The sequence below is a fragment of the Jaculus jaculus genome, chromosome X (genome assembly GCF_020740685.1).
Source record: "Jaculus jaculus isolate mJacJac1 chromosome X, mJacJac1.mat.Y.cur, whole genome shotgun sequence".
NCBI classification, from domain to species: domain Eukaryota; kingdom Metazoa; phylum Chordata; class Mammalia; order Rodentia; family Dipodidae; genus Jaculus; species Jaculus jaculus.
In genome coordinates, this window is record NC_059125.1 from 150,255,060 (window position 1) to 150,279,529 (window position 24,470).

Sequence of the window (24,470 nt, forward strand, 5' to 3'; positions counted from 1 at the left end):
TCTGAGAAAAGTACTAGTGATATTAAGATCGCATTTTCCCTTTGTAAATATATGTGCTTGAAGCAACTGGTCTGCGTGTTCACAGTGGAACAAGGACAACTGTATCCATGGTGTTTGTGCTAAAATTTGGGCAAAGCAGATAGTTCTCTTTTACTTGTGGATAGGCAGACTGGTCAGCTAAGACTCTTTCCTAACTTTTAAAGAAATGATGTATGCTAGTCAAAACAGTTGGCAACTTTATCCAGGAATACGATCAGGAAATTATGTGTGTGTGTGTGTGTGTGTGTGTGTATATATATATATATATATATATATATATATATATATATATATATATATATATATATATATTCTTTGTCCAGGCTAGAATTAGTTCCAGAAAACCAAGATATCATGAATTCAAGAATGCTAAGATCATTAGAAATGGACTTTTAGATGTCATGCTGTTAACTATATTGCATGGAAACTAGGGAACTTTTGCCCAATGAAAGACAAATCCACGGTGAGACTATCTACCCAAATAAATTGATACCTATTTCTGACCTCAGTCTGTATAGGCTGTATAGTATATTTTCCATTAAGTGAGGAGATGATGGCCAAAATGAACAAGAATATTGGGAAGTTCTTTTACAGTTTGAATCTGAGTGGGTCATGTGCCTAAGTCCTGGTTTTCAACTGATGCCACTATTGGATCATGATAGGGCTGACTTCATACCTGAATAGACTATCAGGAGATGTATGCCTAGTTGTAGCAAGTACGTCACTGGGGGCATGCCTTTGGAAGAATAGGTCTTGACTCTGATTTCTCCCCACTGTCTCTCTCCTTCTTCTTTCCTCCCTCCTCTTCCTGGTCAACACAAAATGAGCCTCTATCCATGACCCTCCACCATGTTTCTGCCTTGCCATAGACTTTAAATCAATGGAGCTGACCATAGACTGAACCTTCTGAAACAATCAGCCAAAATTAAATCTTTTTCCCTTTAACTTGATTTGCTCAGTTTTATCAGTAATGAAGTGAGTGACACAATGCTATTACCTGTTACTTCATGTCTACATTTCTTCTGGGCCCTGGCTTTTCCTTGTTGCATGTCCTGTAGGATCTATAATTCTTAGCTTCACCTTGTGCTTTTGCTGCCAACATATTTTTTCTTCCCATACCAGGCTGGCTCTACTGCTATCTCAGTACAAAGGATTCTTGGCCAATTTACTGTTAAAGAGGTGTGAAGAGATGTGAACTACTGGGGCTTGGGAGAGAGGGCTCAGCGGATAAGTGATTGCTGTTTAGAACCGCAGAATGCATGTAAACACTGAGTGGATGTGCGCGTACACCTGTAACCCCAGCACTGAGGAAGTGGTAATGGAATCCTTGGAGCAAGTTGGCTAGCTTAACAAGCTGAGTAGATGAGCTCTAGGTTCAAGTGAGAGACTCTACCTCAGTAAATAAAGTGGATTGTGATTCAGGAAAACACCTGATGTCAACCTCTGGCATCCACACACACGCATACACACGTGCATGTCTTCTAGCATGAACATGTACCCACAGGCATAATCTCAGCATTTATAAGGTATAGGCAAGACGATCATGAATTCAAAGTCATTTTTAGCTACATAGTAAGATCCATGCCAGCCTGGGATAGATAAGACTGTCTCAAAAAGGGGGAGGATAAAAAAGTGAAATACAGAACATGTTCCCTGTTTTCTTTCATCTCTCATTTTTTTTTTTTGTGGTATTTCGAGGTAGGGGCTCACTCTGGTGCAGGCTGACCTGGAATTCACTATGTAGTTTCAGGGTGGCCAAGAACTCCAGGTGATCCTCCTACCTGTGCCTTCCATGTGCTGGGATTAAAGGGGTGCGCCACCATACCCAGCTTCATCTCTCACATGTTTATTCCCATCGTCCATATGACTGAGAAGTAGTTTTGATGTGCGATGATCAGCTTACTCACAAGCAGAAAGACAACACTCCTAAAGCTGAGGGCTTCTCCAATTATCTCATCTCCACTTACTGTCCTAGATTCAGTATCTTTCCACCTTCTTGAAAAAAACCCTTATGTTTAATGTTCAGTTAACTCGACTTTGCTAACAATCCTGTGATAACATCTCTCTGAGCAACTCCACAGTATATTGTCCTTGACTAAAATAGACCTCTAGTTCTTACCATCTCATATATAAGACAAGTGACATGGGAAGACAATCTTTCAACAAGGTCATCTTGAAGAGAAGTATGATTCCTACAATATGTATGATGCTACAGCTACTCTGAAGCCTTAATAAATTCTATATTTTAAAATTGTCTCTTCAATAGAGATTTAAAAGCCTGCTTGAACAGCCTTTTATTTGTGGTTTCAAATTCTGAATCTCTTGAAAACCTGATTCTGGTTATTTTTACTGCTATATCAGCATCTTACCTGAGCCAGCCACAGGTAATATATATATCCATTGGCTCTGAAATTGGATTTATGAGCCTGATCTTCCCTGTCACAGAATCTGTGTGATGGAGATCACAGCCTCAGCAATTCTGGAGTTGACTAATACTTCCAATGGATGGTTCAACTTTACTGTTCTCCACTGATCATTGTCCCAATGTCTACTCATGAAAGCTTGAAAATGATAAGGCAATCAGAGGTTATCTATACCAAGAAAAGTTTCTAGTTATTTAAATCTACCTATATGTTTGTTTATTGAGGTCCAGTGTACATAGAAACCATAGCAATGCACAGTGCAATCAGTGCATTCAGATTTCCATAAGAGACACTAATTGGAAAGGTGTATAAAGTCAACCCATTCCATATATATTTTGGAAGATGTAAGGATATTCTTCAATGCCACTCTAATGAGTCAACTCATTTACAACAGTGCATCAAAACCTAAAAACTTTTGCTAACTGCCAAATCAGAAATGTCACCTGATGCTTTATTATTATTTGTGACACCTGTGTGTCCTGAGTAGTTACTGCAACATTCCTTTATTGGTTTTGAATCTTAGAATTCTTATTCTTTTTAAAAAATATATTTTATTTATTTATTTGAGAGAGAAATAGAGGGAGAGAGAGAGAGAGAGGGAGAGAGAGAGAGAAAAATGGGTGCACTAGGGCCTCCAGCCACTGCAAATGATCTCCAGATGCATGTGCCCCCTTGTGCATCTGGCTAATGTGGGTCCTAGAGAATCGAACCATAATCCTTTGGCTTTGCAGGCAAGTGTCTTAACCGCTAAGCCATCTCTCCAGCCCAGAATTCTTTTTTTTTTTTTTGTATTTTATTTTTCGAGGTAGGGTTTCACTCTAGCCCAGGCTGACCTGGAATTCACTATGGAGTCTCAGGATGGCCTCGAACTCACAGCGATCCTCCTACCTCTGCCTCCCAAATGCTGGGATTAAAGGCGTGCGCCACCACGCCTGGCTTTAAGAATTCTTATTCTTATGGCAAAGTTGTCTTCCACATTCACATACAGTGAAACTAATTCATTTCTATCCATACTTCCTCCAGGGTTTTGAATGTATCAGCTGAGTCTTGAACAATCTTTTCCTTGCTGTACATTCATTGATATCACTACTGACCCATTTACCTTATCTTGGAATGATTTTCAAAACTAAACTTTCAGATAGGATACCTCTTCCTACGAAAACATGGACTTCTGTTATGGTTACCTTCTCATTGCTGGGACAAACATTCCACCAGAAGCAGTTTATGGGTAGAAAGGGTTAATTGTAGGCTTATAGATGGCTGGGGAAGTTCCATCATGGTGGAAGAAGATGGCTCACTTCCATACATCCATATCAGAGAGGAAAAAAAAAAAAACAGACAGTAAGCACAAACGGCCAGAGCTCAAACTGGTTTTCAACGCAGCCAGTAGGGCAATGCTGAAGATCTACCCTTCCCCCTACGGTGACATCTCTGCTCAAGCAGGGATCCACCTGATGAAAACCAAGTAGGAAACTTAATGAAAAATGCCTGAGTCACTTCCAATCACAGCATTTTCTAAAAATAATTCACAGTCATCAGGAGGTCAGGAATGTGGTATCTGAGCCAACTCAGAACTGTCAGGAGCTCCCCCAGGTTAAACCAATGGTGACATTATCTGTATTTCATCTGTATAGCTTTGTAATAATATCCCAGGAAAGTCTCCACATTGTGTCTTCTATTCTTTCTTCTTTTCCAACTCAAAAAATCTACTTTTCTTTTTCTGTTATGATTTCTACATTGTCATCTGGTAACTGATTCCTTATTCTCTGCATAACATGCACAAATTGAAATCTCTGGTTAGGCTCTCCCTTCCAGATTATTCTTGTTATCACACTGTAAAGCATGCAATTAGTCATTATACATCCAGATCAGACACCAAGATACTGGATTGATTTAAGATATTTTGACCTCACTTTGTCTAAAGAGAGAGATCATTATAGAGATACCTAAAGTCCCTCAAAGTGAATAAGTAAGTAGTATAGGTGTTCTACCAGCAGAAACGTAAGCTTTGGATAAGCAATGGTCAATTATAACTTAGGGAATTTATAACATTTATAGTGTTTAATCTATGAAGCATTCTCTAGTGTTTTTTTTTTGTTTCATTGTCATGGTAAATATAAGGTTATTATTTTCATTCATTTAACAAATATTGAACTTACTATGGTCTATATGTTTGCCAATTTAACAATCTACCAAATATATTTTTTTTAAATCCCACCTTCTGTTTAAATTCAAATGGAAGGACAGAAGTACAGATGTAAATAGGTTATTTGAATCTAATAGGTATAATGAAGAAGAATGGATATGAAAGTAGAATAAAAAAATTTAAATTGGATCACTCATTACAAATGGCCTTAGTAACAAAATACATTTGAGTAAACTGAATCTCAGGCAAGAAGTCAGGTAACAGGTGATGGCTGCTCAGAACAGGCTGGTAGCAATTGGTGTGGTGGTGTTTTGAAAGTAGTCTCAATGGAATTTGTTAGTAAATTGGATGAAAAAGAGCAATCAAGTTTCCTAATCAGCTGAAAAGCATGCTAGTTATCCCCACATTTCTACTATTTCCTCCTTTCATGTTTTCTCAGACACTGGTGACCATCAGTGAGACCCTAAATGGCCACCATGACATGGAAACAGTTTTCTGAAATTAAAATTTAAGTTTTCTCTCTATTATTGCTATTAAGAAAAAATGCTTTTCCCTCATTACCCTCCCTTATCCCCTCTACATCTACCAGGTGGTTCCCTTCCCTACCCCAAATAAATCCCTTTTTACTTGTAAAGAAGTTTTTTTTTTTTTCTCTCCCTCATGTGGCAAGTACAAAACAAGGCATCTATTTCAGTTTATATAATACTGTGGTGCTAATGCTAGGGATATAATTAAATCTCACTTCTGACCTTGGGTGTATTCCAGCTATCTAGACTCATGCCTTCTTTAACAATGGTTGGTAGCTCTCCGCTTTTCCTCGCTAATTAGTTCCCAGGAAATGGTCTGGAAAAGAGTATTGTAGCAGGAAAGTGTTGAACTTCTAACAAATTTGTGGCAATAGGCAGGTCTCTGATCCATTAAAAGCAAGACTATAAAAGAGAACTATAGATAACTTATTTATAGAAAGAACCAGTACTTTCCATACCTATAATTGTAAGACTGAGTTAAAAATGGATTTTTGGCCCATGCATTAAATGAAGAAAGACTAAAATATATAAATGCTGGAAGTGGACCAGGGGGTTAGGGCTATGGATGTGTGATGATGCAGAACACAGAGTAGATATGTAACCCAGCAAGATGAATCAGCAGGATGCTTGATACCATCATTGGTCCATTGTGGCTAGCATTGTTATAACTCCACTCATGCACAATGTTCTGGACATCCCTTAGTCCCTTTGTCATCTTTCCTATGTACCAATCAGTTACTTTTCTCTAACTTTTACATATTTTCCTCTTTGAAGTGTCTTCCTAGGTACGGCTTTTAACTTGCTTTCAATACCTTACTTCCTTTATTGCTTTAATTATATTCAATCACAATGCCATGTTTCAAATTTCTGCTTTGCTTTTCAACAGCAGGAATCATATATTACTCAAAACCCAACAATGAAAAGATCAATATATACTTACTGAACTAAATAAATAAATAGATCTGTCAAGCTGTCCTTTTTCCAAAATAATATATTTTATAAATATCTGAAATCTTGCCATTATTCTGCTTTAAAACATTTTGATGGTTTTGTAACATATTTTTAACAGAATTCAAATTTTTATCATGATCTAGCTCCTACCTCCCTGCCTAATTCTATATTTTTCTCACTGAATATCACTATACTTACTCTACCCCAACTGGTTTTCTCTTGTGTTCTGGAACGTGTCAAGCTTTGTCACAGATGCTCACCTGTTCTCAAACCTATAAACTTCCCAAACTTGATCCAGTTTCATTTGAATTCCAGTCAAGGATGTCCAGTGCGAACTTTACTACAGCTGAGACTCTAGATGTTTTAATTGTAAAATGGAGTGGAGCAGGGGTGATAACATAATCAATAAATAAACCACCATGTTCCAATGAGTATGAGATTAATACAGAAGCAGATTCCACCCTAAACCATTTGGTAGTGGTTGATGGAGACAAAGCCATGGGAACAACTAAAGAGATGACTTTATTCTGGATGATTTGTTGTGTTGAAAGCCATATGACATAAATTAACCAACTCAAATTTAACATTTTAGTGGCAATTAGTACTTTAGCAATGTTGTGCAAGTGTTCATCTACTCCCAAAACATTTCCTCTCTCCAAAGTAAATCACCATGCAGGCATTAAGCAGTTTCTTCCCATCGCCCTTCCTCTCAGGCCACAAATAATCGATATGCATGTTGTCTCCATGTATTTATCTGTGCTGGATATTTCAAAAATGTGTATGTAGATTAAAACCATTAGAGGCAAACATGCTAAATAAAATTTAATAGAGATAAATAGAAATTCTTGCAAGTGTTTTAAAAACACTATAATACATAGAACTAAAGTGAAAATGTTCTGCAGATTTTAGGTGATCACAAAGCTAAGTAGGGAATGTGACCACCAAACATGTTATTATAGAATACATTAATAAAAGCATGATGGGAGAAGTGTGATAGAGCCTATTATATTGTGAGATGGATAAAACGTTCAAATCCAAAAAATATACTCAAGTAATACCACTTCTTACAGATTGTTTTTCAGGAAATAGCAAGTTACAAGTCGGTTGTAAAGTTTATGTAGAAGTACAAAGGTCTGTCAATAGCTTAAACAATCTTGAAAAAGAATAACAAAGCTGCAGGGTTAGCACAGCCACATACCAAAACTATCCTAATGATACTGTGTGGTAATTAAGATGCAAGTGCTATTTATCACAAGAAGGGAAACTGGAGTGAATATTTAACACTCAGTGATTTCAATTCACCAGACCACACACTATTAAATTTTATATACATACATACATATATATATACACATAAACATATGTGTTCTGAATGCTAGGTCCCCAGCTGGTGGCAATTTGGGAAATGGAGACTTGCCACAGTAGGTATGTAATTGGGGGCAGAATTAATGGTATTATAGCTAACTTCCTCTTGCTGGTGTTTGGCACACACTCTTGCTGCTGTTGTCTACCTGATGTTAGCCAGTAGGTAATGTCTGCTCATGGCACATTTTCCCCTGCCAATATAGAGTTTTACCTTAAGTCTTTAAGCCACAGCAAACCCTTTCCTCCCACAAGCTTGCTTTGGTGGATGTGTTATGCTAGCAATGAGAAGTGCAACACCATATATTCATTAACTATTTTCAGAAAAATGTAGCAGAAGAGAACATCATGAAATTTAAAAATGTAATTAGGCAAAGCTATATTGTGTATAATATTACTAGTTGAGAAGTGAAAGTTCTCTCCAAAAGATCAGTACAAGATGATGGTAGTGGTTTTTTTTTTTTTTTTTCTATTTCTATTCAACATGGTATGGGAGGTCTAATCAGTGAAACTGGAATTTATTTTTTAAATAACCACTACAAGTTTGTAGAAATGGTCATAATGACATACAGAAAATGAAAAAAAAAAAAGTATCTGAGAAAACCTAATAAAACTTTAGTAAGGAAGGCAAGAACCTAGGATGTTTAGACCAAATGTTATACCACCCTCCCCACTCCTAGGAGACAGAAATGATTCTGGACTGGTGCAGAAAGGAACAGAAGATCCTCTGTCCTGTCTTCTACTTATATGGCTACTTTCCTTATAAAGACAGGATGCCAACATTTCACATACTAGAATATACAACCTGCTGCTGAGGCTGCCTCAGAGGAATAGACTTCTTTCCCCCTCCCAGGCCCTACTCGTTGGATAGAGATTCCAACTTGGATATGGACTCTCAAAGCACTATAGTCCCAAGTATCTGTGATTTGATTGCAAGAAACAAGCTGATGAGATATGGGCCAATATCAACACTTCTCAACCATGACCCATTAAGCCAATATGAAGTTGTCCCTCAGACAAAAGTATGTCACTGCTCAACACCCCACAATAGAATTGCAGTCATGGCTTAGTGAAGCTAGCCAAGGCCAGAATAGAAAACATCAAATGTCTCCCCAAAGAACTAACTTAACTTGCAATTTACTATGTAAAACTTCAAATTCTCAGAAAGCAGTAGAGATGTTGGTGAAAGACAATATTATGGAAATTAAAAGGTTTGCAGGAAATCAGGCTCCACTGTAGACTAGTTAGACTGTAAGAAAGAAAACAAGAAAGCAGCTAAGAGCCAATGTCCTTTTGTCAGAACAGAACAAACTTAAGAAAAAGTCTAATCCCTGGAACTATTTTTTGAATTTTAATTTTTTTGTTTGTTTTTTGGAGGTAGGATTTCACTCTAGCCCAGGCTGACCTGGAATTCACTATGTAGTCTCAGGGTGGCCTTGAACTCATGGTGATCCTCCTACCTCTGCCTCCCAGTGCTTGGATTAAAGGTGTGCACTACCACACCCAGCTAAATATTTATATATTTATACATTTATGAGAGAAAGAGAGAGATAATGGGCATATCCGGGCCTCTAGCCACTGCAAATGAATTCCAGAAGCATGTGCTACCATGTGCATCTGGCTTACATAGGTTCTGGGGAATCAAACTTGGGTCCTTAGGCTTTGTGGGCAAGCATCTTAATTGCTAAACCATCTCTCTAGCCCTTCAATGATTTTTGAAGCATATTTTCTTAGTCAATTTAGTACTGACATCAGTGGAGATGACCAACTGTTGGCCTCCAAAAGAAGTTGCTGAGATCTACATTACACATTTTCCATCATATGCCACTATGTGCTTTTTTTATATTCTATATTTATCTGTTACCTTTGCTCATGCCAAACATGCAGTCATAACTTAGCTATAGGGAGTGGGGAAATAGCCACACAGCATGAAGGCATGAGGTAACTTAGGTTCAATCCCAGGTAAAGAGCTAGTTGTAGTTCTGTATGCCTGTAACTCTAATCCTGTGGAGGTTGGAGACAAGAGAATCCTTGAGGCTCCATTGGTGACCAAAAAAAAAGCACTTCTAGGTTCAGTGAGAGACTGTCTCAAGGAAACAATATGGAGAGTGCTAGAGGAAATCCCATATTTTCTTCTGGCTCCTGCATATGGGGTACATGCATCTGCACATGCATATGCATACATACACTCACTACAATACTACACCCCAAAAATAAATGTAAAAATAAAACATTTTAACCCAATAATTGTCCCCAAGGAAGATAATTTTTAAACAGATCTATAACAAGTAATGAGATTAAAGCAGTGAAGAGGCTAATGTAGTGGTTCCAAAAACTGTCCATTTTCAGTTCAAAACAACTTTCCTTCTCCAAGTCTCTTACAATATGAAAGCCCAGGTTGGATAGAATCTCAATTAAGCCTAAAGCTTGTTGTAATATAACCAAGAAAATCCCTTTTACCAACCAGGCAGTCATCTTCACCACTAACAGGTGTTATGCCATCTATCCAAAAAGTTCAACAGTATAAGATGTCAATAGAAAATATTTTCGTAAAACACAATACACATTCAGATATACATTTTAGTAAGTTTTATGCTATTTCTCATTCCAAAAGAAATTCAATGAGACCAGAAAATCAACAAGATGAGTGAGGTTACAGGGCTAGGGGTGTATTTCAGAGTACTTATCTTACATGTCAAAGGCCCTGTATTCTATCACCAGCAAAACACACACACACACACACACACACACACACACACACACACACACACACACGAGTGGAGCTAAGTTTTTCAAATTTAGTGAATTAATGAAGAAAAAAGCAGTTAGCTGAACTCCCAGAAATATCCAAGATTTAAAATCCAGTCTTTACAAAATGCAATATTCCTGAGCTAACTTAAGGAAGGTTTCCTCAACACTATAAAACAATGACTTTTTGGAGTTAGAAAATAACATGTCTAAAGGGATCACAGTTGTTTCCCCACCTCCTAGTTAAAACCTTCAGTAATGGATATTTTTGCCACAGAGATAACTCAGGGTGACAACTGTACTATAATGCTCCTTCCAGATGGATTCAGTTTGAAATAATGTTCTCTTAAAGAGACACAAAGGTAGAGAGACTTCAGGTTAAAATGGCAGAGTAATATAATAAAACACTCAGAAAACCACATGAGGTACTTCCTAAAAGACTACATGATAATCTTTTTAGATACAAAAATGTGTTATAGAATTCAACATCATTTCATGTTAAGAACTGTGAGCAAATAATTAGATATAGGAGGAGTGGACCTACACACAATAAAGACTGAATTGATAGAAGCTGAAAGCTGTCTTCCTAAGATCAGGAATAAGTTAAAAATGCCAAATTTCATCATTTTTATTTAATGAACAACTAGAAGTTCTCACCAGAGTAATTTGGTATTAGGAAATAGAAAGAAATAAAGGGTATCCAAATTGGAAAGGAGGAAATCATATTACCACTGTTATCAAATTGCAGTATCTTGTATGTAGAAGAACCTAAAACTCCATCAGAAATTCTATTCTATTACAACAAATAAACCTAATTAACAGTGTTGTGGGATATAAACTCAACATATGGCATCCATAAAATTGCCATATGCCAGTAAGTTATTCATCTGAAAAATAAATAAATCAATCCCACTTATAACAGTTGCAAAAATGAAATAAGTTGGAATAAATGTCATCAAAGAAGTAAAATAACTCTAAAATGAAAATTATACAATATTAATGAGAGAAATCAAAAAGAACACCAAAAGTAAAAGGTCACCCCATGTTCATGGATTGAAAGAATCTCTGTCAAGATGTCCACATACTCAAAAGGTTCCATAGGTTTAAATCCAATCCGCACAAAAATACAACTTATATCCATATGGTATCACAAGTAAAACTAAGTATTAGTAGCAGAAATTTCTTGCAAAATGAACAAAGCAGGACACATTCAACTATTAGACTTCAAAGTATGCTACAAAGCTATTTTAATAAAACCAGTGGCATAAGAAAAAACAGACGCAAACATCAGTGGGACAGAAAACAGAATCTTGAAGTAAACTCAGGCATGTACAACCAACTTAGGTTCAACAAAGATGCTGTGAATATATATTGTGTAAAGGACAATATTTTCAGTAATTGAGCTGGGAAATATCCAGACCAATTGCAAAACTCAGTCCAAAATCAATGAAGGTCTTAAGTGTGAGACCTGAAAGTACAAATCTACCAGGAAAATTACATAGAGGAAAACTTTGGGGTACAGGAATGGGCAAGGAGTTTTTAATATATAACACCTCAAAAGCACATAAATCCGCAAATCAAAAGTAAGAATACACAAATGGGAACATGGTTCTGTAATTCCTGGGGGATCAGGCAGGTTTTTTCCCCTGGCCTTTAAATCCTGATTTTTAGTTCCTTGTCCATTCCATAAAGAATTGGGGAAACATATTTCAAAATGTTTAAATTATAAGGTTTATTTGGGGAGAACTGGTATTAGGGAAAGGCAGGAACAGCGAAAGGAATTTTCAGGCAAATTGAAAAAGGGCCAGAGCCCACCCACATGGGAAGTGGAACAAAAGAGTGGAGAGGCTCAATCCTTAACATCAGGAACAAAAGAAGCTATGTCAGTAAAGAATTCATAGCTTAGATGAGAATAACAGGACAAGAAGGAAAATATATCCCCTATACCAGCAGGGTCTCCAAGGTTCAGGGGAGGAGACGGTCAAGACCTCTTGCCTCTCTCATAGTTTATTGTGGTGAGATGTATCTGATAGACTCAGGTGAGTCTGGGAGACAGAAGATTGGTTTTTATTTTTATTTTTATTTTTTGTTTATTTTCATTTATTTATTTGAGAGTGACAGTCAGAGAGAAAGAGGCAGAGAGAGAGAGAGAGAGAGAATGGGCGTGCCAGGGCCTCCAGCCTCTGCAAACGAACTCCAGACGCGTGCGCCCCCTTGTGCATCTGGCTAACGTGGGTCCTAGGGAATCAAGCCTCGATCCGGGGTCCTTAGGCTTTGTAGGCAAGCGCTCAACCGCTAAGCCATCTCTCCAGCCCGAGAAGATTGTTTTTATTTGGGATGGGTTTTTTTTTTTTCTTAACTCAAGAGGTTGGCCTAAGAAGTGACAACAGCATACCTACGTATGCCAGATTAGAGAAGAAGTAGGGGGAAGTGTCATTGAGGGATGAGACTGGATCAGAGGCAAATTCCAGTTCTGTCAAAGGGAGTGAAATGACATCTCTTCGTTTCCCTCTCTTTTGGCTTTTCTTAGAAGACTGTTTGTCCAAGACTACCCTGCTCCTCTTTCTACATCAACTTATACTAAGAAACATGGGCTGGAGAGATGGCTTAGTGGTTAAGCTCTTGCCTGTGAAGCCTAAGGACCCCAGTTCGAGGCTTGATTCTCCAGGTCCCACGTTAGCCAGATGCACAAGGGGTGCATGCGTCTGGATTTCGTTTGCTGTGGCTGGAGGCCCTGGCGCACCCATTCTCTCTCTCTGTCTCTATCTGCCTCTTTCTCTCTCTATCACTCTCAAATAAATACATAAAAAATGAACAAAAAATTTAAAAGAAACATGTTCACAACAAAGAAAATCAACTTAGTAAAAAAATAAACAAATAACCGACAGAATGAGAGAAAATATTTGTAAGTAATACATCTGACAAGGTTAGTATCTACAATCTGTAAATCTAATCTGCAAATCCTGAATAACAAATATCTAAATAATCTGAAATAAAAATGAACAATGCACCTAAAATGACATTGCTCAAAAGAATGTATTCAAATGGCTAACGAGCACATAAAGAAAATAAGACTTGACATTGATAATCATCAGGAAATGTAAACTAACACCATAATAAGATATGTGCCACCACAATAAGCTAACAATGCTTGTAACAATGCAGAGGAAGGAGAACCATTTTGAACAGTTGGTAGGGATCTATGTTAGGAAATCCATCCTAGAAAACAGTATAAATTTTCCACAAAGAGTTAAAAAATGCCATACCATTAAGCAACCAAACTACTAGGTATGTATCTAATACATATGAAATCAGTACATCAAGGAGACGTCTGCATTCACATGTTTTCTATAGCACTATTCACAATAGCCAAGAAATGGAATCAACCCACATCCATCAGTTAGTGAACGAATAAATAAAAAGTGACGCATAGACACGATACTGCCATAGGAGAAATGAAAGGCAGCATTTGTGACAGTATGAATAAAAATGGTATCATTAGCTTAAGTGAAATAGGGCAGGCATAGAAAATTGATATTCACATGACCTTCCTCATTTATGGAATGAAAAAAGTAAATCTCATAGAAGTTGAGAGTTAAGTATTGGTCATTAGAGGTTGGAGAGAGAATGAGGAGGCAGGTATACAGAAAGTTGGTCAGAAACTGTTAAGGGATCATTTTAAAAAAAACTATTAGAAAACATTTGAGTATTTTAAACACAAAAGCATGAGCCATGCTGGAGGACAAAATATGATTATATGCATGTATTAGATATCACATGGTATACCATAAACCTGTACAATTTTATGTATGGATTTAAAATAAATAAATGATAAGAAACTAAATAAAAAGTACTTTGAGATACTTAAAATGGTATAAATCAAGCAAAACCCATGAATGTTGCAGCTGGAAAGAAAGGGTAAGTATATAAATCTACATCTGTCTTGTAGTGTTGGTAAAAGAATTATTCACTCAAAGATTATTTTTCAATACTGAATTGATATTAAAGCATTTGTAGAAAGTTAACTCTTTATAGGAATAGGAAACGTTTTAAAACCAAGTACTGTAAGTCTTATTATATAGCACTTTTGCATTTTTTGTGTATTTTAGAATTAATATATGACTTTGTACAGAAATCTCATTAGAATTTTTACTGAGAATTCATTTCATCTATAAGTGAATAAGATAGCCATCCTCCTGTGTGCATGCAGGTATGCATGTGTGGGGGAGACAGAGGACAACCTAAGTATCATTCCTTAGGAACATCACCACCTTTATTTTTTATGGGACAGAATCTCTCATTGGCCTGGAACTCCTCGAGTAAGCTGTACTAGCTGGTCTGTAAGTGCCAGGGATCCACTTGCCCCCTTATAGGCATGCACCACACTGCCTAGATTTTTTAACATGAATTCTGAACATGGAACTCAGGTTTAATGTTCACAAAGCAAGTACTTTACTTACTAAACTATTCCCCATCCTGGCATCTTTTTTTTTAATTCCCCTACATTTTGCAACGTCTTTTCCTCTTTCCCTCATTATGAGCCAGCATTCGAGTTAGTCTTGCTTAGTATGCCTTGTTACTTTCATACATCTAGTCTTTGTTCAGCTCTATGGTGGATATTCCTTTTCAAATTATCTAAAGGTAATATTATATCATTTCACAGAAATAATACAAGAACATTCATACTGATGGTTGGCTAATTAATTAAAGGGAGAGAAAAATTATTCTTTATATCAGACCGACATGTGGTAACTGTAGAGAAAAATGGACTTCAAAGTCATCATTTTGTAGTTATAACTTCCATTATTCATCAAGAATAATCCATACTTGCTAAAGTTGTTAGGTATAAGTTGGAAAAGGAGTAGAATAGTCTTAAAACATCTCTCCACAAGATAATAACCATCTCAGGTGGCATAATGTGGTGTACATCAAAATTAACATTATCAAATGGGACAAACATGCATCATGCCCCCTTCTTTGAGTAATTCCTTCATAAAGACACAATTAACTCCTGTGATTTTCTTTCCAAAACTGAAGAAGGAAGACTTTCTCAATATCATGAAAGAAAGGAAGCAATACCAGATTATTGGTTAAAGAGCTGTGTCAATGTGTAGTCCTGGACTGAATTCTAAATCAAGAGAAATTGTTGTAAGAGACTCTGGTTGATAATTAAACATTTGAATCTGGAGTACAAATAATAAGTATTAGGTCAAAACATAACTGTATTGTTTTATAAGCTTATCTCTTTGTTCTATGGAAATATATAATGAGGTATTTTAGGAATAAAGGCCCATTATATATGTAGCAGTTTATCAAATGGTTTGGGGGAAATTGTAAATACAAGTGTGCCATCTCAACACAGCCCATAAGATAATGCACTTGTGAACATATTGCTTATTAAATAAGGTTGGATGTAAACCAAGAATCCTCCTAGCCACTAGGATTTTCCTCTTCAGACTATCTGACTAATATCTGTCAGCTCAGATTATTGAAGGAAAAGGTGTTTGTCAGAAAATATATATCTTTCATCCAGGCACAGTTTGGTATTTTGTTCTGAGAAATAGGCTTGGTAAAATTTTGAACTATAATATTCCATAAGGATGTATTTGCCCAAGTAAAATCCAAAAACTTTGAAACCAAGACTAGAGAGAACAGTCACTGAAATGAAGGAATGGAAATAATTTTCAGTGGTTAGAGAGAAGAAACTCAACTTTGCACAGAGATCCTTGGACAACAGAAGGCACCATATAACTCTGTAACTGTTTTGTTTTGGGGGGTTGAGGTAGAGTTTCTTTCTATCCTAGGCTGTCCTGGAATTCACTATATAGTCTCAGAGTGGCCTCAAACTCACAGTAATCCTACCTCTGCCTACCAATTGCTGAAATTAAAGGCGTGTGCCACCATGCCTCTCTCCCTCTCCCCTGCCTTTCCCCTCCCCCCCTCTCTTTTAGATAAAAACCAACAGAAGACCTTACTGACCTCCAAGCCCAGGTCGCAGACGGTTGTCATAGCCATCCAAAAGGCGATCCAAGATTCTGGTGAAGATAGTGATGTTGTCAGTGCTGTCATCACGAATATCTGGAGTGTGCTTAGGAGAGAGTCTGATGCAATACAAGGAAAAGAAAAGGAAACAATTACATGACTAACCATTTTAGTTCCAGAAGATTTCAATCAGTACACAAGGAGAAGTAATAGCTGTGTATCTTGACCCAAACAGCAAGCATTTTCTATTTGCCAAAATAATTGCCTGTGTGGGAAGCAAACAGTGCTCTCTCTACTTGAGCTCTTCAGCATTGACATAAGATTCACCAGGTGCATGTTCCAGCCTCATCGAAGCAGTTGGAGAGACACAAGCAGAAATGCCAGGCATATCACTGATAGGACAGTACCTGGCATAAATTTTACCAAATTTCATTATATGAATGAACAGTCCTTAAAATAAAGAGAAATATTGTTAATGAGAACTTACTTCTCATCTAGTGCAGAAATATACAAGTTCACAGAATAACAGAGTCAGATCAAACCTGGAACTGCATCTAAACCTCCTTCCTTTCACTGCTGTATGGAGGCAGGGCAACAAGTCCAGTAATAGTTTTTCAAATGTTAAAGCTACTAGGACTCTTAAGAATGCCTTTTCAGGCTGGAGAGATGGCTTAGCAATGAAGGCACTTGCCTGCGAAGCCAGAGGATCCCAGTTTGATTCTCCAGGACCCACATAAGCCAGATGCACAAAGGGGTGCATGCATCTGGAGTTCATTTGCAGTGGCTAAAGGCCCTGGTGTGCCCATTCTCTCTTTCTCTTTTTCTCTCTCTGTCTCCCCATCTTTCCCTCTCTCAAATAAATAAATATGTATATTTTTTTTAAAAAAGAATGCCTTTTCTCTCTCATTTTATAAATAGGGAAACAAGCTGAGAGAAGAGAGCATATTTTCCCACAGATATATCACTAGATGAGGCAGAGATAGGAACATAAAAGAAAATGCCTGATTTCCTAGTGCCCCTCTATTTTAGAAAACAACCTGCAAGAAAATTGTTGCAACTAAAAAAACACTATCTTGACTAAAGTAACATAGGCTCAAATGACAAATACCACATGCTCTCTTAGAATTTTCAGATTTGCATGTTTAGCTTGGAGTGTATGTAGAGACCAAGAAAATAGAAAAAAGCCAAGGGTTGGGAGAGGCCTTAAGGGGACAGGATAGTAGATATGAAAGTAGTGGTGGAGGGTGCTGGGGTTGCATAGTGTTAAGTAGGATGAAGGTGATGGAATGGGGTAGAGCAGGAAATGGAGGGAAGATCAGCAAACTTTTAGTAGATATAAAGAGTATGGAAACCTGGGATGAAGAGATGGCTTAGCAGTTAAGCGCTTGCCTGTGAAGCTTAAGGATCCTGGTTCAAGGCTCGATTCCCCAGGACCCACATAAGCCAGATACACAAGGTGGCACATGCATCTGGAGTTTGTTTTCAGTGGCTGAAGACCCTTATACCCATTCTCTCTCCCTCTCTCTCTCTCTCTCTCTCTCTCTCTCTCTCTCTGTCTGTCTGTTGCTCTCAAATAAGTAAATAAAAATAGACACAAATTTTTAAAAAAAGAATATGGAAACCTAATGCTTTGTAAGCTAAATATAACTTTTAAAAGGAGAATTAGGGATTGGAGATGGCTCAGTGGTTAGAAGGTGCTGTGTAGGCTTTTGAAAGAGAACCCTCACCAACAGTCTTACTCAGAGGTAGACCCTGTGTGCTCCACAACTGATCTTCCAAGAAACATGTGCCCATTGATATAATAGTGATATGAATGAGTGAACAATCACTTTCTCATAAGATCAGAGGCCCACTCCACAAGAGTAAAGTCATGCCGGATGCTGTAAACCAGCTTAGACACCCAAGGTTAAGGATAACCTAGACTTTAGTAGGGAATCCTGCTATTGTTGTTTTGTTAAATAAGTATGTTGTCAAGATGTCCTCTAACTATTTATCTCTATCTTTATACCCACACTTTAATGCTACTCTCAGTCTTGATCAGAAAACCTTTTTCTTTTCTGCAGTGGAAAGCAGTTAATGAAGACTCATAACCATTCAAAGTACTGAAAATAAATGACCATTGAGTACTTAGCCTGATGTAGAACATGAGTATCATCCCTTTCAAGGTTCATAGATCATTGTAGAAGAGGAAGCAGAAAGAATATAAGAGGTGGAGGGTGAGCAGGAGTTCTATCTATGGAACACTAACTTCTGAACATGACTTAGCCATTGAACTCATGAATTCTTAGCAGCTGTGGTTACCTGTACAAGTCCTGTACAAGATAGAAACAGTCAACATTCTTTCAGGGATGGGGGAAGAGCTCATGAAATCCCACCTCTCCTACAGGACAGTTAATAGTTGCTGGGGGGAGGGGTAATTCTCTTCCATGGTATAGCCATGGGTAGGTAGTACGAAGAAGCAAGGCTTCAAGAGAATGAGAAGGGGATAAGAGGGTAATGAGTACTTTATTTGATCAAAAAAGTCATGTATTTAGAGGGCAGATTGATAGGCACAGCATATCCATTCAGTAGTATTTCTCCCCTAGGATCTATGATCTTCTCAGCCATGAGCTTTTGACTAGGTTTCGGTTTACTGCTTTTATATGTAAAATAAAGCAGAAAACAAGATAAAGTAGAAAAGGTAGTTCTCAAGAATGAAACTATGTAGCTCGTAGGGGAATCGATGGAATGGAGATTATTATGTTACATGAAGTAAGTTAACATTGGAAGGCAAATATTTCATGTTTTCCTATCATATGCAGAAGATGGAGAGGAAAAAGAAAGATATGAACCTAAAGGGGGAAATACTGAGGATATACCAGGGGAATAGAAAAGGTAGAGAGGGAGGCAAACAATAAAGTATACAGCAAAGCTATAATGAAGCCTCTTATTTGAATCAACATGCTAGCAAAATTACAAAAACAAACGTCCCTTCCTCCACATATTATTCAAGGTTGGTGAAATATGTAACTTATGCACATTGAAAAGTGGAAGTAGGCTCACAGAGTCTAGGATATGCATTTAGTTTAATTGCCTTATGACTTTAAGGAAATCCTATGCACCTCTAGTAGAGTCTACATATATAGTGTTACTATTAAATAACATGTTAAAATTGACATTGTTAATGTTTCATATCTAAAAGAATTCAAAGTTTGTTTTCTCTTTTATACAATAGAAATGTATGTATTCAAATACATTATTCAAGTATAATTCTAGTAATAATAAAAAATACCTTACCATCAACTAAAAGTCAGAGTAGGAAATTAGCTACTTCAATGGATAGATCACCAAGAGAAACAAATAAAATGAACATGATCAAAATGTACAATTTTTATGATTCAAATAATACCATCAAGAGAATATAAAGATAATCCATAATGACAAAAATATTTTCAAATATGCACATTTTGCACCTAGAATCTGTAAAGAATGTTAAGAATACAAAGACAATTCAACTGAAAATGATATGACTGTATAGTTTTCCATGAAGATGTAAAAATGGCCAATAAGCACATAAAGTAGCTCAGATCATTTATTGTTAGACACAGATCAAAGCCTCCATAAGATATCCATTTGCCAAAGAAAGACTATAATACTTCTTGGAAATAATGTGGACAAACTAGAATGGAAAAGGGTACAACTGATGATTAAGGGTGCAAATATTTTGTAAAATAGTTTATTGGTTCCTGGAAATATTGAACATGAAGTTACCTAGTCATATAGTTTTATATACAAGAACAATAAAATCTATGAACAAAATTTTCTCATCAGTCTAAGAGTCAATGTAAAAGCTAAAATTTGGATCCAGAATTGCTAAATATATGGTGAATTTTTTGTGATACTCCCTACTATAGTAGTCACTTCTATGAGAATGTATTCTCTTCCCCTGATGGCTCTGATGATGTCAGAAACATTTTTTTTCATGCAGAGCTTTGAAACTTTGATAGATCTCAAAATTCAATGCTAACCACCACCCCAAAAATAGTATCAGTAAATCTCTCATTTTTTGTACACCTGATTTCTCATATATTTTCCTTTTACATGGTGGTATAGTTTGAATGCAAAGTGTCCCCCATGCCCTCATACATTTGTGATTAGGCTTCATACTCAATCCCCAGTTGGTGGAGCCTTTGGGAGGTGAGTCTTTTCTGGAAGAGGTGCGTCACTGGTAGTAGGCCTTTAGGTTTACTGGCCAAGCACACTAGGTGTTCAGAGCCAAGTAACTCTTGCTGCTACTTCCCAGCTCATGTGATGATATGTGATGTCGAGCCTCTGCCAAATGTTTCCTGCTATGATGAAATTTCCTCTGGACACTACAGGGCAAAATAAACCCTTCATTTCCTTTTGGTCAGGTCCCATTAATGAGAAGGTTACTACAACACAAACAGAACCAACAGCAGGTTTAATCTACAGCCCAAAGCATAACAATAAGCTGCTGTGGTATATGCCTACAGAGAGACCTCTCAGACACCCATGAGAAGATGAAATGATTGAAAATCATGTGCTTACCAAGTTGATGACACTGATATATTAACCAGGCTTAAGATGCTCATTTGTCACTATTAGTTAGATCCAATATGATAATGATAACTTTCCACAAAGAATAAATGAGGTCACTAATATGATATTTGTACATTAAGCAAGTTTAGTTATTTAACTGACCCTAAAAAAGGATTGGCTTTAAGTTCATAGGAGTGAAGTGAAATGATGAGAGTGTTGGTTCTCGCTCTGCCACTCACTGAGTGATGCAATTCCTTATGCCGAAAATAAGATAAAAATTCCCTAGAAACCTTTGGAATAAAAATTAAGACAAAACAAAACTGCATGGCCAAAGAGTACTTTGCCTTGTTTTTTGTTCAAAATACCTCATAATACAATTAGAAGCCTTTTAGGCTGTGGATCAAAGTTAAGTTCACTGACCAAGTAGAGATTAAGGACATCAGTAGAAAGAGAATTAGTTCAACCTCCTCAAGAATCCCATGTATTCATGTTCAGGGAAAGCAGAGACTAACAGCTACATTCAGTTCATATGAAGAGAAGAAAAACTTATTTCATTTAAAAGGATGACATTTTCCTTAATTCTGCATATTGCCTAGGGGAGAGCAATTTTTTTTAATAATAAAAATGCTCAATTACTGAGCAGATTGTATCTCTGCACTGCTCCCAAGACTTCTATAAACTTTTGGGGCTTACCAAATAAAACTGCAAACCCTTATCTTGATATTCATAGTGTTACGTAAGTATTCTCTGAATACTTTATAGCTACAAATTCTAGTATTTCATTTTTGCATAGGAAATGACAGCCAAATCAAACTATTCTATTTCCTGATTTACTTCACTTTTTCATTCTCCAAGACCAGTCTCTCTTACAAGTGGAAAGTATGACTAAAGATTCAGCCCTATGAATGCTGCAATATACTGGGAAAGGAATGAGAAAGTCCTGCAATTCAATAGCAAATGGGTTCTCCTCAGAATGCTCCTATCTCAAAGCTTGCTCTCCAGCTAGTGGCGCTCCTGAGAAGTGAGTGGTCTTATGGATCATCACTTCATCAATGTGGTTTTATAGCTGAGCATTCTATTAGAAGTTGGAGGAAGTAGGTCACTGGGGTATACAGATCTGTTGACCATTCCTTTCTTTCTTGCTGCTCCTTGCCACCATGAGGTAAGCAGCCCCTCCACCCTTCCACAATAATGTTGTGCTTCATCCATGGGCCCAGAAGTACTAGAGCTATGTTATCATGGACTAAAATCTCTGAAACTCTGAGCCAAAATAAATTACTCCTCCCTTAAATTGTTTTCTAGGGTATTTTTTTTTTCACAGAAATGACAAGTGACATATGATCTATCTCAAAGAGACAGCTGTTCTTTTCCTAAATAGCTTCCACACACTGGTAAACTATACAATTCTTGGATTGAGACACACCTACTCAACATGTGTCCTTCCAGTTCATATTACTTTGTTTTCCTGCGTTTATATTGTGATGTTGGTTCACTTTAGTTGGTAATATCTTTCTTTCTCCTGCTTTGGAATACACAGGGGAAACTTCTACTTTGCTTCCTTCTTTTGAATCACTAAAAGTCTAGGGCTTTAAACTGCATTCCCAATTGACCTTTAGGACTTCAGGAAGCACCTCAGTGGTATTTCTAGGACTGAGAAATGGTCAAGAGGAGGCAGCCATAGCTCTTTGAAGACTTAAGTAGTATGTATAGGGGTTGATACAATAATAAGGTAATAATACCTTAGAGATATGATTTCACATATGAACACAGGCGAACATACACCAACTTAAAATGACTCATGATCCAATGTTTGTAGAGAAGTCACAGTATATTCTCCCTTTGAAACGTCCATGAGGTGGACATCATTTTCCAAGCAAGACTACGTAAGCCTGTTTCTCATAATTCTTGTGAGTGGTCATGACAATAGTACTCCTGTGAGGCCTGTTTCAGCAACATTCCAGTAAGAACACTGTCATAGGTCAACCTGAGAACTACTTATATAACACTGTCTCTGTGGAGGAAAGAATTCTGGCATGAAAAGAGAGAAAAATACAGTATAGGAAATATTCTCTTGCATACCATGATTTGTTCTTTACACCCACAATTGTAATCAAAGCAAGGCTCTGGACACAAGTTCAGTCTCTCAATCCATCCAAGTGGCTGACATCCTCATACCAGAGAATCCTAAAAGTCACCATCAGAACCACATGATCAGCAATACTGCCATGACATGATATGAAGTCACACCATCACCCATGAAGCATGCTTGATCATGGTCTCACATATGAACCTTTGCTCTGTGACACAATGCTACATTTCCATTTTCCATAATGGAAAATTATAGGATTAAGAGAAACTTCTTATTCCTCCAGATCCTATAAGAAAACTGTACTTACCCACTTTAACACTTAAAACATTATGTCTACAGGTGTCAGTTTATTCTGATATTTAGAGAGCTGAGAAAATATTTTTTAAGAAAAATACATTTACACTACTCTTTTAGTACAATGACACCAAGCTAGACTGTGTATTTGACAAAAAAATAATAAGGACCCCCACTCCATCTCCTCTTCAGTTCATATGCTTCAGTTGTCACCACTGCTACTATCATATAATCTTGATACAGGAAAACATGTTAATACCATGCCACATCTCTCCAAAGCAGTTTCCAATGCACTTTAAACTGTACGCTGCATGCCCTGGTGTTGTTTTGCTTAATTTCTCCTTCCTACCAGACACATTCTTCACTCTTCTCTATCTTGCGCACTTTCCTAGAAGACAGGAATGTGGATAGCACATCAATAAGGCTCCCTGGGACTCTAGATTGAACTTCAATTTGGCCACCATGGAGGACTATTACAGGAAGAAGAAAAACAGCCTGGGCATGTCATTTCCAGGGTTCTCCCCAAAACCTACTCAGGATGCCTGTCTCTTCAACACTTCATACCTCATAAGATCTCTATATGTCATAAGAAAACATGCATTACATGACATGCCTTCTGCCTGCCAAAGGTTCTTGATATATTTCTTATGTGTCCCTCATACCTTGACAGTGAATTTTCTCTGCAAATCTACCCCATTCAAATAATCTTCATTGAAATGCTTCGTTTGTATCATTTTGGACCCAGGCTGACTCAGTAAATCACAAAGTTAGTTGGAAGATTCATTTGGCACTCACTTGCTACTCAGGTCCAACCCCTATCAATCCTTTATTATATTGCTAGTAGTTGATCATTTTACTCAGTAAAATACAGTTACATTAAGACTGAACTTAATAATTTTTACATATATGGTATATATAGCTCTTATGTGGTGATGTTCAAAATACTGGAACAGAAAGCAGAAGTACCTATTTATCACTTGAATCAGAACTTTTTCTCTACAGTTTTTCTTCAAGAATTCAGAACTGTTAATGGAGGGCAGTGCTCTAGACCTAGACCTAATGTTTCCTGGAAGATCTTAGGAAAATCACTTTATTTTTCTTGACTTCAGTTAATTTATATATAAAATGAGAGAGTAAATTAGATGGCAATAGGTTTGTCTATAGCTGCTTTTCTCAAGTTCCAGAACAGCATATTCCTGGACATTTTGCTAGGTTTTGTAAACAAGAACTGTGTCTCCAAAGTATTAGCCAAAGAGTCCGCACATTAAAATCATCTGGAGCATCTGATAAGATACATACTGTTATGTATTATCCCCATAGCTTCTATATCACAATCTCCATGCAAGGTGGCCACATTTTGGCCTACAAAT

At 37.1% G+C, this 24,470-nt stretch overlaps 1 protein-coding gene across 3 annotated transcripts in view; it reads right to left on the reverse strand.

The window, feature by feature from the left end:
* The window catches only part of Gabra3 (gamma-aminobutyric acid type A receptor subunit alpha3), a 235,776-nt gene that overhangs the window by 118,225 nt on the left and 93,081 nt on the right, over positions 1-24,470 (reverse strand). For all 3 annotated transcript variants that reach the window (XM_045140822.1, XM_045140823.1, XM_004668913.2), the window contains exon 3: positions 16,176-16,297. In XM_045140822.1, coding sequence (XP_044996757.1) covers positions 16,176-16,297 — 122 coding nt within the window. The remainder of the gene's footprint in view (positions 1-16,175; positions 16,298-24,470) is intronic.